Source organism: Monodelphis domestica, chromosome 6, assembly GCF_027887165.1.
Source record: "Monodelphis domestica isolate mMonDom1 chromosome 6, mMonDom1.pri, whole genome shotgun sequence".
NCBI lineage: Eukaryota > Metazoa > Chordata > Mammalia > Didelphimorphia > Didelphidae > Monodelphis > Monodelphis domestica.
In genome coordinates this window covers 63,441,899-63,457,354 of record NC_077232.1, presented here as the reverse complement: position 1 = coordinate 63,457,354, position 15,456 = coordinate 63,441,899, and the positions used below count along the sequence as shown (strand labels likewise).

At 39.7% G+C, this 15,456-nt stretch overlaps 1 protein-coding gene across 1 annotated transcript; it reads left to right on the top strand.

The window, feature by feature from the left end:
* The first annotated feature begins 969 nt into the window (after positions 1 to 969).
* Positions 970 to 4,212, top strand: LOC130455180 (serum amyloid A protein-like). The gene is made up of 4 exons (XM_056803702.1): positions 970 to 1,090; positions 1,559 to 1,674; positions 2,629 to 2,767; positions 3,943 to 4,212. The coding sequence occupies exons 2-4, from the start codon at positions 1,572 to 1,574 to the stop codon at positions 4,082 to 4,084; spliced, it is 384 nt and encodes a 127-aa protein (XP_056659680.1). The 5' UTR covers positions 970 to 1,090; positions 1,559 to 1,571; the 3' UTR covers positions 4,085 to 4,212.
* The last annotated feature ends 11,244 nt before the right edge of the window (positions 4,213 to 15,456 follow it).

The following is a 15,456-nucleotide window of genomic DNA, read 5'->3' as shown; positions in this document are numbered from 1 at the left end:
ACCAATATGCCACCTGAGATCCAGATTCCTTCCATTTAATGACCACAGTAATAATAAACAAATGAAATTTACCTGCCTTTTATTTCTAATTCTCCCATATACTTCAATGGAATGATCATGAAGTGTGCAATGATGTCACCAAGGTACACCAGCCCTAAAGACTGGCTAAAATATAAAAATCTTCCATAAACCCAGTATGGTAGAATCATATGATGACCACATGCCCTTTGTGGTACCAATGGCACCACTCAGTCCTGGTGCCCATTACTAAAATTGATACTGGCAATAACCACACTGATCTTTATGACCAGAAATAACCACAGGAAGCCTCATGGAGAAGACGGTGTTTACCTGGGTTTCCAATAATGTTTTAGGCAATGGGGAGGAGTCACTCCTCATAGAAGATATGGCAAGAGAAAGGACCAGAGGCAAGAATGGGCATGGCAAATATTAAAGGATAGTGGACACATATTGAGGTATAGTATAGTGAGTACTCAGTTGGCCTAGAGAGTGGGAAATCAAATTGCATATGTGGGTTTGGTTATGAACTCAGACTAAGGAGGCTGAATCCTTATCAGAATTACCTAATATTGACTTCCAGTTCATAAAACTCTTCTTTCTTTGGAGGATAAAGAACTAGACTAAGCCCTTTCTTCCAAGGGAATAAAATTTTTCACCACAAATATTGTAATTAAACAGCAGAAAGGGAAAAGGAAATTATATGAGCTAATGTTTTTAATCTATATTATGTGTGATAAGATATTGATTTTTTTTGATGCTGATAAAATTAAAATCTAATTAAAATTGGGGAACTGAAATTTGAAGAAAAGATGCAAATAGAAAGGAGAGCAAAGAAACCAAAGTTTCTGGTTGTGCAATCTGGAAAATGTAAGAGCATAGTGACCTTTGAAATTTCTCTCATTTCTGAGAAAAATACTCATGTGGGAATTTCCAAACTGAAATTATTTATTTTCTAAGCTGTATTCCCATTTGATCCTTTGGATAATGGGTTGGGATAAATAAGAGCCTCTCTTTCACTGCAAAGATACACCCAACTTCCTAGAGATCCAGGAATAGAGAGAACACACAGGTGAGTTCAAATCTTAATGAGTCCTTTCCCTCTTTTATTCTCAATAGATATTTTTTTTGTAACTCAATTAAAAGTTTCCTGTGGGCAGGAGCCATACCTCATGATTTCTTAGCCTTAGCAAAATAAGGAACTCAGTAAAAGACATGTAAATTATTTAGTGAACTGTTGTTAGAAAGTAAAAAGAAAAATACGGGGAAATAAATCTAAAATCACCTTAGCAATGACCTCTGTAGTCTAAGGGAAATAGTCTTCTCTGCCTCAGAGCACAGGGAGGGTGATAAAAATGGGTGGTAGAAGAAGAGAGATTTTACCTAAGACACTTCTGGATCTTTCAAATACCAAATAATTTGAATTCAAATGAAGAGACAAGAAAAGGAGGAAGTTCAGGCATGGGTCTAGAAATATATGTCAAAGGGGCAGTCATCAACCTTGTTATCTCTCCCTGATCATCTCTTTGCCAAATGGTAGACCAACTGATGTGATGAAGTTCACCACGATCATCTTCCTCTTCTCCTTGATCCTCTGTGTTAAGAGCCAGAATTGGTTTACAGATTCTGCAAGATTTATAAAGGAGGCTGGTCAAGGTAAGATCTCTCTAGGCTTGGGTGGATTCTCTACCCTGAGTGCCCCATTGACTTAGCATGAATGGAAGGCAGATTTCCACTTGAAACTGGTGCTCCCTAAGAAATGTACAAAGATAAATGTGCCTTTAGATATAGCAGGAGGAATAGCAGTGTGACACAAGGGATAAAGAGGTGGTCTCCAAAACAAAAAGACCTGAGTTCATGTCCTACCTCTGACAGCATCGGCTCTGTGACCCTGGGCAAATCATTTAATCTTTGGGTATCAGGGATACTTCTCCCAGACTCTAAGATCTAGAGCAAGTGCCAAGCCCTGTGTAAGAGAGTTTTCCCAGCAGAACTCCCTCACTGAGAAGATGAAGACTAGACAATCCAACCTAGAATTATGGTGCTACAGAAGTTGTTGCTGGCATCAACATGAACTCATCCTCCTGGCATGGTGCTCTGCTGACCAGCTTGAGGAAAGGCACCACCAGGTTCAGTTAACTAGTCTATACAGACAAAGGACTCTTCTTTGGAAAAGACAAATGAGGAGCAGGAGGGGAACTGAGAGAAGAAGCAAAGAGATTCAGAATTTTGTACCTGAGCAAAAGCAGTGGTGGAGATTGGTTGTGTTGGGGGGGGGGGACAACCCTAAATGGAAAGAGTATATAGCTAAACTTATGAGCCATACAGGTTATGATAAGGGAAGAAACTAAAGCCTTAGGTCTATGCTGATCTATATTTAAAAGGGGCAAAAATGACAAATTTGGAGTTCTATTTTCAGAATCAGTGTTAGGAATGGTAGATTTTTTAGTAACGTGGGTAACACTATTTGAACATGCTATTGGAGTTGGGAAGAGGCAGCCACTCTGCCCAGGAAAATAAGTCATTAAATCAATAGAGGATTGCCATTTGCCTCTGATTTATGTCTCTGGGTCTTCCTCCCCTTTTGACTCAAGATCATCTTTTTTCTAGGTGCTGGAGATATGTGGAGGGCCTACTGGGACATGCGTGAAGCCAATTATAAAAATTCAGACAAATACTTCCATGCTCGAGGAAATTATGATGCTGCCCAGAGAGGACCTGGTGGGGCTTGGGCAGCTAAAGTGATCAGGTAAACCTCTGACAGTGAAGACCATCTCAGTTCTCTTTGATAGGCAAGAGATAACAGCACAGAAAAACTTATTATATCTCCTCCTTCTCTCTAACTGCCTCAGTGGGGTCTATAGAGTATTCAGGGAAGACTAACACCTCTGGTGTGAGGGCTGCTCATCCACCTTTGGTGTCCACCTTTTACCTAACTCTCATCTGTGGCTCCAAGAAGTTGGAGCATGCACAGCAGCCACAGCCTGGTAAAATTGACTTGGCAGATGAGCTAAACCAGGTTGAGAGTAGCCAACAGGTCTCAAACACCAAGTTGACTTAGCAAGTGTCTGCGCAAAACTCGTGAAGTCTTGCTCTAACTGAAAGGACTGATGAGAATAGTTTGTGCCCATGTTCATGAATGTGAATAAAGCAGGTGCCGTGGTTTGCTCAGAGCTTAGTGAGACATCAAAGATGCCAACGTCATCCACTGCATCCTGGGTCAACTCTGGTCAGTTTCACTTTTGTCCAGCCACTAGACTGTGATAACTCTACTAGTTAAAGTGAGGCTGAGAACTTTGGGTAGCTCTTCCTCACTTCAATTGAATGTATGCACAAGTCCAGACATCACTCATGATGCCATCAATCCACTTTGAAAGTGAAGGACAAAAAACTACAATCATAGCAACCCCCCCCCCAAATGTCTGATGCACAGAGACAGCAGCAAGGGCTGGGCTTTTGTTGGCAAAGGAACTTTAATGACACCAGAGGCAAAGTCAAGATGGGCATCTTTGAGACACCATCCTGAGAGAATGGTGGAAGAGCAGCAGCCCATAAGATTCTCTGCATTTACTAATAACTACTCATGTTTCTGTAGGCTCTCAGGTCTATAAAGAACTTAGTACTCACTATTTCTAATAGGACAATAGGGACATCTTTTTATATCCATTTTACAGATGAGCTCATTGAGACACCCAAGGCTTAAATGACTTAAAAGGTAGCAAATAACAGCCTCAGGAATTGAAACCAGATGTCCTTAATCTGAATCTGCTTCTGTCTCCTTGATGCCACACAGATTCTTTGTACAGAAATACTCTTGTCATAGATTCCTAAGCATCAAAAAGGCAGCTGAGGAGAGTCCCAAGAGGCTCAGTTGTCCAAAGTAGGATTTGGGAATTTGATGTTTTCTGCTTTCCTGTTTTCCAGTGATGGCCGAGAATTCCTCCAGGGTGGCAGCAGCGGCAGGGGAGTGGAGGATTCTAGGGCAGACCAATTCGCAAATGAATGGGGCAGGAGTGGCAAAGACCCCAATCATTTCAGGCCAGCTGGTTTGGACCCCAAATACTGAACTGATTTTGTTCCTTTCTTTCTCTTGTTCCATTTCTAACCTGACCCTCTGTGTTGCCTGGATGAGCACGAGCTCTCTTTGTGTGGACTAACATATGAGTATTCAATAAACACCCAAACTAAAAATGATTCATCTTCATTCTTTGTGTGACAAGCCTGAGCAGCACAGGGTGTGCTGGAAGAAATGTAGAAATTTGAAGGATCACTATTTGCCACAAGGGTAATGAAAAGTTGCAGTCTATAAAAATCAATGGCATTTCTATATACTTATGAAAGAGGCAGTAAAAGAACGGGGAATTCATTTCAATAACTTCAAAATCCATGAAATAACAAGGGATCAATGTACAAAAGCACTTTTAAAAAGTATAAAATACTTAACGTAGATTCAATTTCAAAATGCTCCTGAAAGAAAAAATAAAAGATTTAAATATCTGAGGAAATAGTGCTCATGACGAACCAGTGCCAATATAATAAAAAATTTAATACTACTCAAGTTAATTTATAATTTTATATACCAGAATATAAATCAAATGATCAAAGGCCTTCTTCACAAAACTCAATAACTTCATAATGAAATTTATTTGGAGGAAGGAAAGATATAGAATATCAGGAAAATCATGAAAAATGTAAGGCCAAAAGGGAATAGTTCTTCTAGACTGCAAACTATATAAAGAATCAATCACCAAAAATATTGATATTGGTTAAAAAATTAAAGAGACCAATGAAACATATGAGACAAAGAAGAATCAGAAACAAGAGAGCTCAATAATAAAGCATTGACTTTATAATAAAAATGACCATAAATTAGCTAGAAAAGAACACTATCTAATAAAAATTGTTCTGAATACTAGAAAGCAGTCTGGAAGAAATCAAGCTTAGCAAACAATAAATAAATTAGAAATAGATGATCAAGGTTTAGCATATAAATATAATGAACCACAGCTATGTGGAGTTCATATCAGTATCCAGAGGACTAATGATGCAACTCATTTCTTCTCTCCTAATAGAGAAATGAAGGATGCAGAGTGTAGAGACAAATACTTCTTTGGCCATGGCCAACATATTCATTTGTTTTCATTAACTCTACATGCTTGGCATGGGTTGTGTTTTTCTTGGGCTCTCATTTGAGGGGTGGGAGGCATTACAATGAAAATTCTCTGGACTTTGAATATTAATTTATAATTATCTATTAAATAGTAAAAAGTGGGTCAGAGAAAGAAAAGGCACATAGTCATCTGACCAGTCACAAATTTTTCCCTAATCTTATGAAAGCTTACTACTCACCTTGGTAGGGAGGGAAATTACAGGGTGCAGAGTTTTGATTGACAAGCCCTCAAGACTCAGAATTCTCCCAGGGCTGACATTGAAGACACAGTTCTCCAACTGACAGTCCGGAGCTGGAAGTGAAGCCTGAAGGGTGCAGATCTGATCGTTCCTGGACCCCCTGGGACATCTTGGAAGCAGCCTCTTTGATTACCATCAAGCAAGAGTGAGCAGGAGTTTCCCCAATATCCTCTGGTGGACAGAGAGGAAAATTGGAGGAAACCAGTCTCTCTTTTGGATATCTGAGGACTCAGCTGGATTCCTGTACCTGACCCATCAAAGGATTCTCTGAGTGTCAGAAATCTGGTTACCTGTTGGACTTGCCTTTAGGAATTTATGTAATTAGTTAAGGTAGTTAAATAGTGGGTTTAATTAGAGGATAAAGCAATCAGTTTTCCCTTCTCCCATTTTCCTTCCTCCCTTCATCCCTTCTCTGTTAATAAATTCAATATTATTTATATGTACTATTTTCCCTTTGTGTTACCTCCCTTCCCCCTTTCCAAAATATTGATTTAACAGTTGGGCAAGCCAGCTAGGTTTAAAAAACCCTATTTTTATATTAATATAGAAAACAGTTAAGTTTGTTTAGGAAAGCCAGTTGAAGACTGGAAGATTCCATTTGCATTCAGAGAGTGGTACAGTTCACAAGGAGGGGGCCAGCGGAATTCTGAGACTCTAGCTAAGCTGGGAGAGCCATTTATTTATTTATTTTTATTAAAATCCTTACCTTCCGGCTTGGAGTCAATACTGTGTATTGGTTCCAAGGCAGAAGAGTGGTAAGGGCTAGGCAATGGGGGTCAAGTGACTTGCCCAGGGTCACACAGCTGGGAAGTGTCTGAGGCCATATTTGAACCCAGGACCTCCTATCTCTAGGCCTGGCTCTCAATTCACTGAGCTACCCAGCTGCCCCCTAGGAGAGACATTTAATCATGAAATGCCCTTTGCCACATATTCCTTGCATTTCCATTCATGCCAGCTGCTTGGCCAAAAAGCTGAGCAAGCTTCCTTCATCCATAAGGATATTCCTTTGACATCATTTTTTCTGGGTCTCTCTGATTACACAGACTCAACCTCAGTCTGGGGCAGAGGCTGGTCTTCTGGAGTCCCATGGGACAAGAGGCAAGTGTGTGCCAGGACGCCAGGGAGCCATGAGGCTTTTGGTGTCCTCTTAGAGGGTACAAGTATCCCCCTTATCCAGATAAGCCTCAGGCCTTGTTTTTAATCCAATCAAAGGGTGGGATGAGCCTGAAATGAATTTTCCAATTCAAAATGCAACTTCCCTTTTAATAAAAGGAAAAAAAGGGTATAGATTTATGTTAAATTCTCACAGAGGGAAGGGAAGAAGGCACCTATTCTATTTCACTAATTAAACAAAGTTTGTTGTTGGGTAGCATCCAGTGGTCCAGCAGTCACACCCTGGTAAACTGTCTCAGAAGACAGGCTAGACCATGTTGAAGGTAACTGATGGGCCACAAAACCTTCAGTGAGTTAGGGGGGTGCATGTGAAGACTTCCCCAGGTAGAATGAGCAGATGGCAACAATTCTCTCCAATGGCTCTGAAGGTAGCTTGGTTAGACATCAGAGATGCCAGGGCCAGCCATATATCCTGGGCAGTCACCAGTTGTCTGATGACTTTTCTCTTGCCACCAGACTGTGATGACCTGGAAGACGAAGTGAGACTGATGACTTGGTGCAACCTTGGCTCACTTAAATCCAATTCATGCACAAGTCAAGCCATCACCCCATGATGTCTTCGGTTCTCTATGAAAACAAAGAACAAACAACAACAGGCAATGTCCTAAGTTTTGGGGGGGAAAAGAAAGGCAAAAGGATTTCCCTGCTTTCAGGAAGCTCACAGTCTCAAAAAGAAGACAATATACAATAAACTATCTACATATAGGCAAGATCATTTGGAGATAATTGATGGGAGAAAGTCACCAGAATAAAGGGAAATGAGGAAATTCTTCCTGTAGAGAGGGGGATTTGGGGTGGGATTTGAAGCCAGGAGGCAGAGAGAAGGGAAAGAATTTTAGGCATGGGCTGGGAGGCAGCCAGTAAAATGTCTGGAGTTAGGAGGTGAAGTGATGGGTATGAGGGGGCCAGTGTCACTGGATCACAGAGCATATGTGGGAGGGGGGAGAGATTATGATATAAGATTAGGAAGACAGAAAGGTTATAAAGGGTTGGGAAGGCTAGACAGAGGGTTTTACATTTGAGTCTGAGTTTATTGAGTATAGGGGTGAAGTGGTTAGACCTGGGTTTTAGGAAGCTCACTTTGGCAACTGAGTGGAAGATAGACAGGAGTGGGGAGAGACTTGTATAAAAGACAGAGACCAAATAGCAGTTGGTTGTCCAAGAATGAAGTGATGAGGGCCCACACCAGGGAAGGGGCTGTGTCAGAGGAGAGAGGATCAAATGGACACGTCCGGACAACAGATTGGAGATGGATGATGAGAAGTTGGGAATAAGATCTAGGTTGTGAGCCTGGATGATTAACTCTCAGGGGTCTTCTATAGATGGTTTGCCTAGTTTTGGAAAATAATTTAACAAAATTGTTCATGCTACTCTTATTGGAGAGATGTTAGGGAAAACAAGGAGATATAAATTAGATTATTACAATTAGGAGGGCTCCAAGTTGTCTGAATGGTCAGACTGAAAGCCTTGTTATTAATGGGTTTATATCAACTAGGAAAGATGTCTTTAGTGGAGAACTTCAGAGAACCATTCCTGGCTCTACACTGTTAAACATTTTTATCAATAACTTATGAAAGGAAGAGAATTTATAGATATTAATCTGGGTGGAATCACTAACAAGTGGGATGACAGTCAAGACTCCCCCAAAAGTCTCAAGTTGAATCTTCTATAAAAACAAAAACAAAAACGTTAACATCCATTTTAGAATCAATACTGTGTATTGGTTCCAAGGTAGACAAGTGATAAGGGCTAGGCAATGGGGGTTAAGTGACTTGCCCAGGGTCACACAGTTAGGAAGTGTCTAAGGCCAAAATTGAATTTCATAGCATGAAATTTGGTGGGGAAAATGTTAGGTTGAAAACATCACAAGTACAAGATGGAAGGAAGTAAAATTTGGCAATAATAAAAATAATATTGGTGGTGGGAACTAGGTGGTTCAGTGGATAAAGTATGTGTGACCCATGGCAAATCACTTAATTTCCATTAGCTTAGCCCTTGCCTTTTTGTCTTAGAGTTGTTGTTAAGACAGAAAATAAGGGCTTGAAAAATAATAAGAGGGCTTAATGGGCTGGGAGTTCAATCATGCATTATCATGGCAGCCAAAAAAGCCAATGGGATCATAGAGTACATGAAAAGAAGCTTAGCTTCCAGGAAAATGACAATCTCACTGTTTTGGTCTGTTTTGGTCAGACAACATTTAGAGTACTATGTTTAATTCTAGCTCCCAAATATTCAGGATAGTAATAAGATTGGGAAGTCTCCAGAGGAAGGTAATCACTTCTTCAAGGGTGAAGGACTTTGAGTTCATGTACTATGAGGATTGCCTGAAAGAACTGGGGTTGGTTAGTTTGAAGATGAAAAGAAGGGGCAACAAAGTAGTATTCCTTGGAGCGGGAATGAATTCTGTCCTGTTTGTCATCAGAAGGCAGAAGTAGGACTAATGGGTGGAAGTTGTAAAGACACAAATGTGAGTTTGACATCAGGAAAGACTTTCTAACAGTCAGAGATATCCCACAGAAGAATGAGCTATCTCAGAAGGTGGTGGGTCCCTCCCTTTTGGAGGTCTTGAGGCAGAGGTTGGATAACTGCTTATGAATAATGTTAGAGTAAAGATTTGTTTTGAACATAGATTGGACTAAGATTCTTTGCCAACTAAAATTCTGTGATTCTTTATCAATAGCCACTAGGTGGAGCCTATATTAGGACTAAAGTTTTTGACAATTCTCTCTGCTTAGCTATTGGGAAACAATTGTCAGTTTCTCAAACTGTGATCATGTTGCAATATGCAGAGATATTCTAGCAGGGAATTCTGATGGAAGAAATAGTTTTCATCAAGAAACATTAAATATGAAATATCAAAGAATGCCGTAAGTACGTTACCTTTCTGGCATGAAAATAGACTTCATTCCCTCCATTTTTAGCCTCAAATATCCTGACACTTTATGTAACATGGGCTTATTTTATGCTCCAAGTCTTCCAGACCAAAATTTGTTGGTTCTGTCAATATATTTCAAATGCAAAAGCATTTGGTGGCCAAATTTAGCTGGGAAACATTGTTTTTGGGATGGTTTCCTTCAATAGACCTCATAGTCCACTTCTGGATACACTTTGGCTTGTAAATTGTCTAGATAGAATTCTTTCCCCTAAGCTCTTCAGACCCAGCTCATCTTGCCCAGCATCCCACTTGCGTGCTTACGCTGCACGAATGGATGGACGTCAAGGCACACGTGTGTATGTGGGGGGAAGGGGGGAATGTAGGATAAAAGTTTTAGTGTGGCAACACCCCCTCTCTCTGGTTCCCAAAATGTGGCTGGGGAACTTGACTGAGAGTCAGGCAATGGTCAGTTAGGTTAGATTAGGCTTTAATCGGCTTTCTCTATCTTTAGTGATTATTAATAAAACTTTAAAATAATTAATTATTAAATTATTTAAATTAAATAGCTAATAAAACTTTTTAAAAACTTTTCATTTTTTCCTCTCCTAATAGAGTGAGAAAAATTGTGAATCAGACTAGTTTAACTTTCTTTTTTCTTTTAAAAAATATTTTTTATTAAGCCCTTACCTTCCATCTTGGATTCAATACTGTGTATTAGTTCCAAGACAGAAGAGTGGGAAGGGCTAGGCAATGGGGGTTAAGTGACTTGCCCAGGATCACACATCAGGAAAGTGTCTGAGGTCAGATTTGAACCTAGGACCTCCCATCTCTAGGCCTGACTCTCAATCCACTGAGCCACCCATCTGCCCTCTAGTTTCATTTTCTAAATATTTTTTATTGCCACAATGTTCATTGGAAAGTGAACTGCTGACTGCCCATGGCCTTGAATGGAACATTTACTAATAGGCCACTGGACATACCCTCCTATTGGCTCACTATGTTGACTATCTGGGAAAGAGGATATAACAACATTTACAATAACGAGTCAAAGCATGGGAGTTTTAGAGAAAGTACTCCTCTACCATCAAGTGATGCTAATGAAGAAAACTATAATGAACCAACCCACCAGGAGCCCAGTGCTGGAGCTAAATTAAACCCAGTTTATTTCCAGAATGCCAATTCCCATATGCCAGTTACAGGGTCTCTAGAGAAACCTTCTCCTCCTTCCCATCCTATCAGTTAATTCTATGGTTTGGTTTGCATGGCGGACTCCCCAGCCTCCTTTTCCAGGGAAGACCCTTAGGATTTTTTCTCACTTATATCTGCTGAAGCAGGCAAAGTATCCTTACTCCAGTAGAAAGTCATCTTGAGGGAGAGAAATAGAAAGCAGTGTGTGCCGGGAATTTCAAACCATCAGTAATCTCTCCCCTCAGACCTCTGTAGACCCGGGCTGAGGGGCTGAGTCCAAGAGCCCTGGGAATACCAATGGCACCAGATGGCCATCTCTGCTTAGAACCCAGCCATATTCCAGGACAGCAATCTCCAGTCTGATACCAAAAGGGCCAAATGTTAAAACTGACTTGGTCAGAGCAGCACAAGTCACATTCCCCAACAAGGCTGACCCTCCCTCATAAATAGGGAAGGCAGCTCAGCAGTGAAAATTCATGACAATTGTAATGGATGGGGAAATGGAGCCACCCACTATTCAATGATTAATTTTTAATTTAATTTAATTTAATTTAATGTTTCATTTGAGGTCAGAGAGTGAGAGAGGTGGAATGGAGTAAGAAGGTGGAGAGGGGGATAGATTTGTTTCTCCCCTCTGGGTTGAATGGAAAGTCCAGGACTGAACTGATTCTCCCTCCTTGAGGAGAAAGTCTAGGTCTCCTCCCCAAGCTTCAGGGCTCTCTCCCTAGATATTATGAGGCAGGCACTTGATCTAAAGAAACTTCTCAAGGAACACACATAAGATAGGGTAAATAGGATTGTTGGGTAAGGTAATGGGAAGGTGGGATGTAGGAAGTCCCCAAGAGACTAACAACTGACCCTCTCCCCAAATCCTGAAGGGTCAGGCTGACTGCCTGACCCCCCCCCCAGGTCAGTTGTGGAAGCTGTCCTGGCTTCTATCTGTCCTAGATATAATATGAAGTTCAAAGGACCACTTTAGGGGATAGAGAGGAAATCTTCCTTGGGTGGATGGCTTTATGAAAAAGTCTTATCCACTCCTGTTATCTTCCACTGGATTCAAGGGGTCTGGATTCACTGAAGGATGATCAAGGCTCAGAGGTTCTCTTAGACCAATCTCTCTGAAGGAATTCCCAAAGAGAAATGAAGTAACCGCTTGGATCTTCTCAGCTCTTCTGTTCCTTCTCTGGAATTCTCTGTCCTTCTTGCCCTTCCCCTGCTTGAGTTGCTCTTCCAGCATGTTGAATCTGATTTTTCCTCTCTTCCACAATCATTCATTGTTTGATAATGATTTACCTCTTCTCCAAGTGAGACTGTCAGTTCTGTGAGGACAGCACCTACCACAATCCTGAGGAATCAAACAAATAAAAATAAACAGAATACTGGAGTGAGATGGAACCTCAAAGACTGCCTAACCCGGTCCATATGAGATTAAAGATTACAGCAAAAAAAAAAAAAACCCTACATTATCTCCCTGGTTTGCCAGTTGAAAAAAGAAAAATGGGGCAGCTGGGTGGCTCAGTGGATTGAGAGCCAGGCCTAGAGATGGGAGGTCTTAGGTTCAAATCTGGCCTCAGACACTTCCCAGCTGTGTGACCCTGGGCAAGTCACTTGACCCCCATTGACTCACCCTTACCACTCTTCTGCCTTGGAACCAATACACAGTATTGATTCCAAGATAGAAGGTAGGGGTTAAAAAAAAAAAAGAAAAAGCAGTTAATCAGGCACATGACCTGTACATACTTCATGAAGCCATAGTGGATGTGTCTACCTCCTGCTTTTGCTAGATGATCACTAGTTATCCATATAGTGGTACTTTCTAAAATTTTGTCAGTAATTGAAGTCAAGTTCACCTGCCCATATGGTCTATAGAATCCACTCTCTTCCCATTGACAAAAATATGCACAGCATCTACGCTGCTCCAATACTTTCCTATCCCTTGTTAATTTTTAAAACAATCGTAATTGTCAGTTCTTTCAGTATTTCATCATGTAGTTTATCAAGACCATTTTATTTCAATGCACCAAGGACTCCTACATACTTTTTAAATATTTCTATATAAATTGGGCATAAGCAGCCATGTGTCTTCTGTCCTTGCCAGTTCAAAGATCACTCTTCTCAGCAGAAAGGGAGTATTTCAACCTCTCTCTTTTCTCTTTCCTTACAGTTATCATTTCTGCTTTTCATGTCCATTGTAAGTCATGGTCTTATTCTTTCTTTGATTTTCTTCCTATTGTATTGCTCAAAAGAAAACATTTCTTTCTGGTTTGATCGGATAATGTTATGGAAACACTCTAGTGGACTGAGCCCTTGTGTTTTGTTTAGCATGTTGCAAGACCCCTACTTGTTCTATGGGATGAATAAATCTCTTAGCTGTCATTCCAGGTTCACCAAAGAGAGCTCTTCCTGGTAATTCTCTTCTCAATTGTGTTGGAAGGCATCTTAGATTAGAAGAAAATATCACTCTTTCTCTTACTTAACAGTTTTAACTTAATTGATTGCAATTTTACTTATTTGTTTTCATTTTCAAACAAGTTCAAAGTGAATGAGTAGAATTTTCAGCTGAAAAAAATGCTCTCCACACTATCAAAGCAACTGAATTTGCTTGGGTCTCTCATTCACTTCTCAAAAGTACTATTTGCGAATCCTGCTTGCTAACAGTAAATAGGCAAATATTTCATTTCTTCCTGTAAAACATGAAACTCCAGGTTTACTGAGGCATCATCTCAATTCTGGGCATGCATGGATATCGACCCAGTCTGAAGTTACATAAACCCTAACAACACGATTTTGCAAAAGGGAGAGAGTCAAAGAAGCAAAGTTCAAGTTAGGTCTCAATAGCAGGCACTAACAAGTGAGAACATAGGAATACAAGAGTGAAACTCGGGTTCATTCTTCCATGTCGTATCATTGTCAGACAGAAAATATAAATGATAGGCCATTAAAGAGTGTTGATTCAACATTTTAATTGGCCAATAAAACTAATGATGTATTCGAACAATTATCCATTAAGACCAAGCAGTGTTTATACTTATAAAAAAAAGGTCAGTTTAATATTGTGGGGGACAACAACATAAATTATACCAACAAGAAAAATCTCTAAATGATTGTCTTTCTGTTAGCTTCTGTTGACCTGAAATAAACCTCTTCTTTTCCTTACTCCAGGGAATCGGACCTTTGAAACACATACTGGCAACAGGAATCTAGGCTCTTTCAGATAAGGAAGTTTACAGTTTATCTGTGGTGGGGCAATAAGTCAGAGAAGTGAAAAATCCCAGAAAATGGCCCTGATACTTGGCAGAACAAAACAAAACAGAAACAAGTTTTTTTAATTAAAACACAATATTCCTTTATGATATTTAGAAAGCAAAATTGCATAGGAATATAAAAAGAGTTAGCTAATCAGATCAAAATAATCTATTTGAAACTGATGGTTAATGTTCTAAACATGAGGGTAGAGAACTCATCACAGTTGGTATTCAAGTCCCAGGAGAATAAATGTGAGTGCTAAAGTGATGGAGAAAGAAGAAAGAGTGATGTGGAGGGACATGGAAGTAGATGGTCAAGGCAATTGTTAGAATATGGACTTGAGTAAGAAGTTCGTTTTTGTCGACAGAACACCATTTCTGGACTTTTGACTGCTCCTCCATCTCTACCTCCAGTGGATTTGACTAATTCAGAAATTAGTTTAATGCCTCATTATTAAACTAATGGCTTTGAACACTTGAGATCTACATTTGCCACAAATAAAGCTTATTTTGAGTGGGTTGCTTTTTTGTTGTTGTTGTTTTGTGTGTGTGTATGGAAAAAGGATCTGTTCCTACCTACCCTTTCATAACTATAAAAGACAGCAAATTAAAGATGCTGCCAATATTAGTAATAACATTTGTAAAAACAAACAAAAAAAGAACACAGCCTTGAAAGGGACAAGGAGAACCAAAGAATATATTGAACATCTTGAAGCTTTCTATAACTGGGGAAAGGAAGGGTCACATTACAAAACAAGGCTGTTGTCAAAAGAGATACATCCAAGTCAAGGAACCAAGGACACTCCTGCTTCCTTCCTGCCCTGTCAAAATGGATTTCAGCATTTTCTAAATGATGCTCTGAATTGGACTCCACAGCCTACATATCCCTGTTCCTTTCTTCTTCCTTTTAAGCTTTGATATCAGAACAATATATTTCTCTCTCTTTGGCCTCTCATCTTTTGGGTCTTAATTAGGAATTCTTTGTTGGAGGTAAATCATAGAAGTAGAATTGTTGAGAACTGACAGTTCATTATATATGAGCTCTGAGCATGTCAGGAATCACAGCTCATACTCTTCAAGAAAGGCCAAATAATCATGAAGCATTTATTAAGTGCCTACCATGAGGTAAATACTATGCTAGGTATCCAAGCTACAAATAGAAAAGCAAAAGAATCTCTCTTCCCTGGGAGCTTCTAATGGGGTACAAGTAGGTCTATAAGAATATGCAGAATAAATATAAAGAAATTTTAAAAAGAAATACAAGGGAATTAAAATGAGATAAGAGGGAAGTATAGGACTTGTAATTAGGGCTTCATGTACAACATGTATTGAGTTGTGTCTTTTAAAAAATTAGTTAGCTAATTAATTTTTATTTTTTTATTCAGTCCTTCTCTCCCCTCTCTATGCCACATAAGGCATCATCTGGAAAATATATACATTATTTTTTTGTATTTCCACTTCTTAGTTCATTCTCTGGGGGTGAACATTTACAAGTTATTCTTCAAATAAAAAATCTATAACTATATATAATGTTCTCTTGGTTCTACT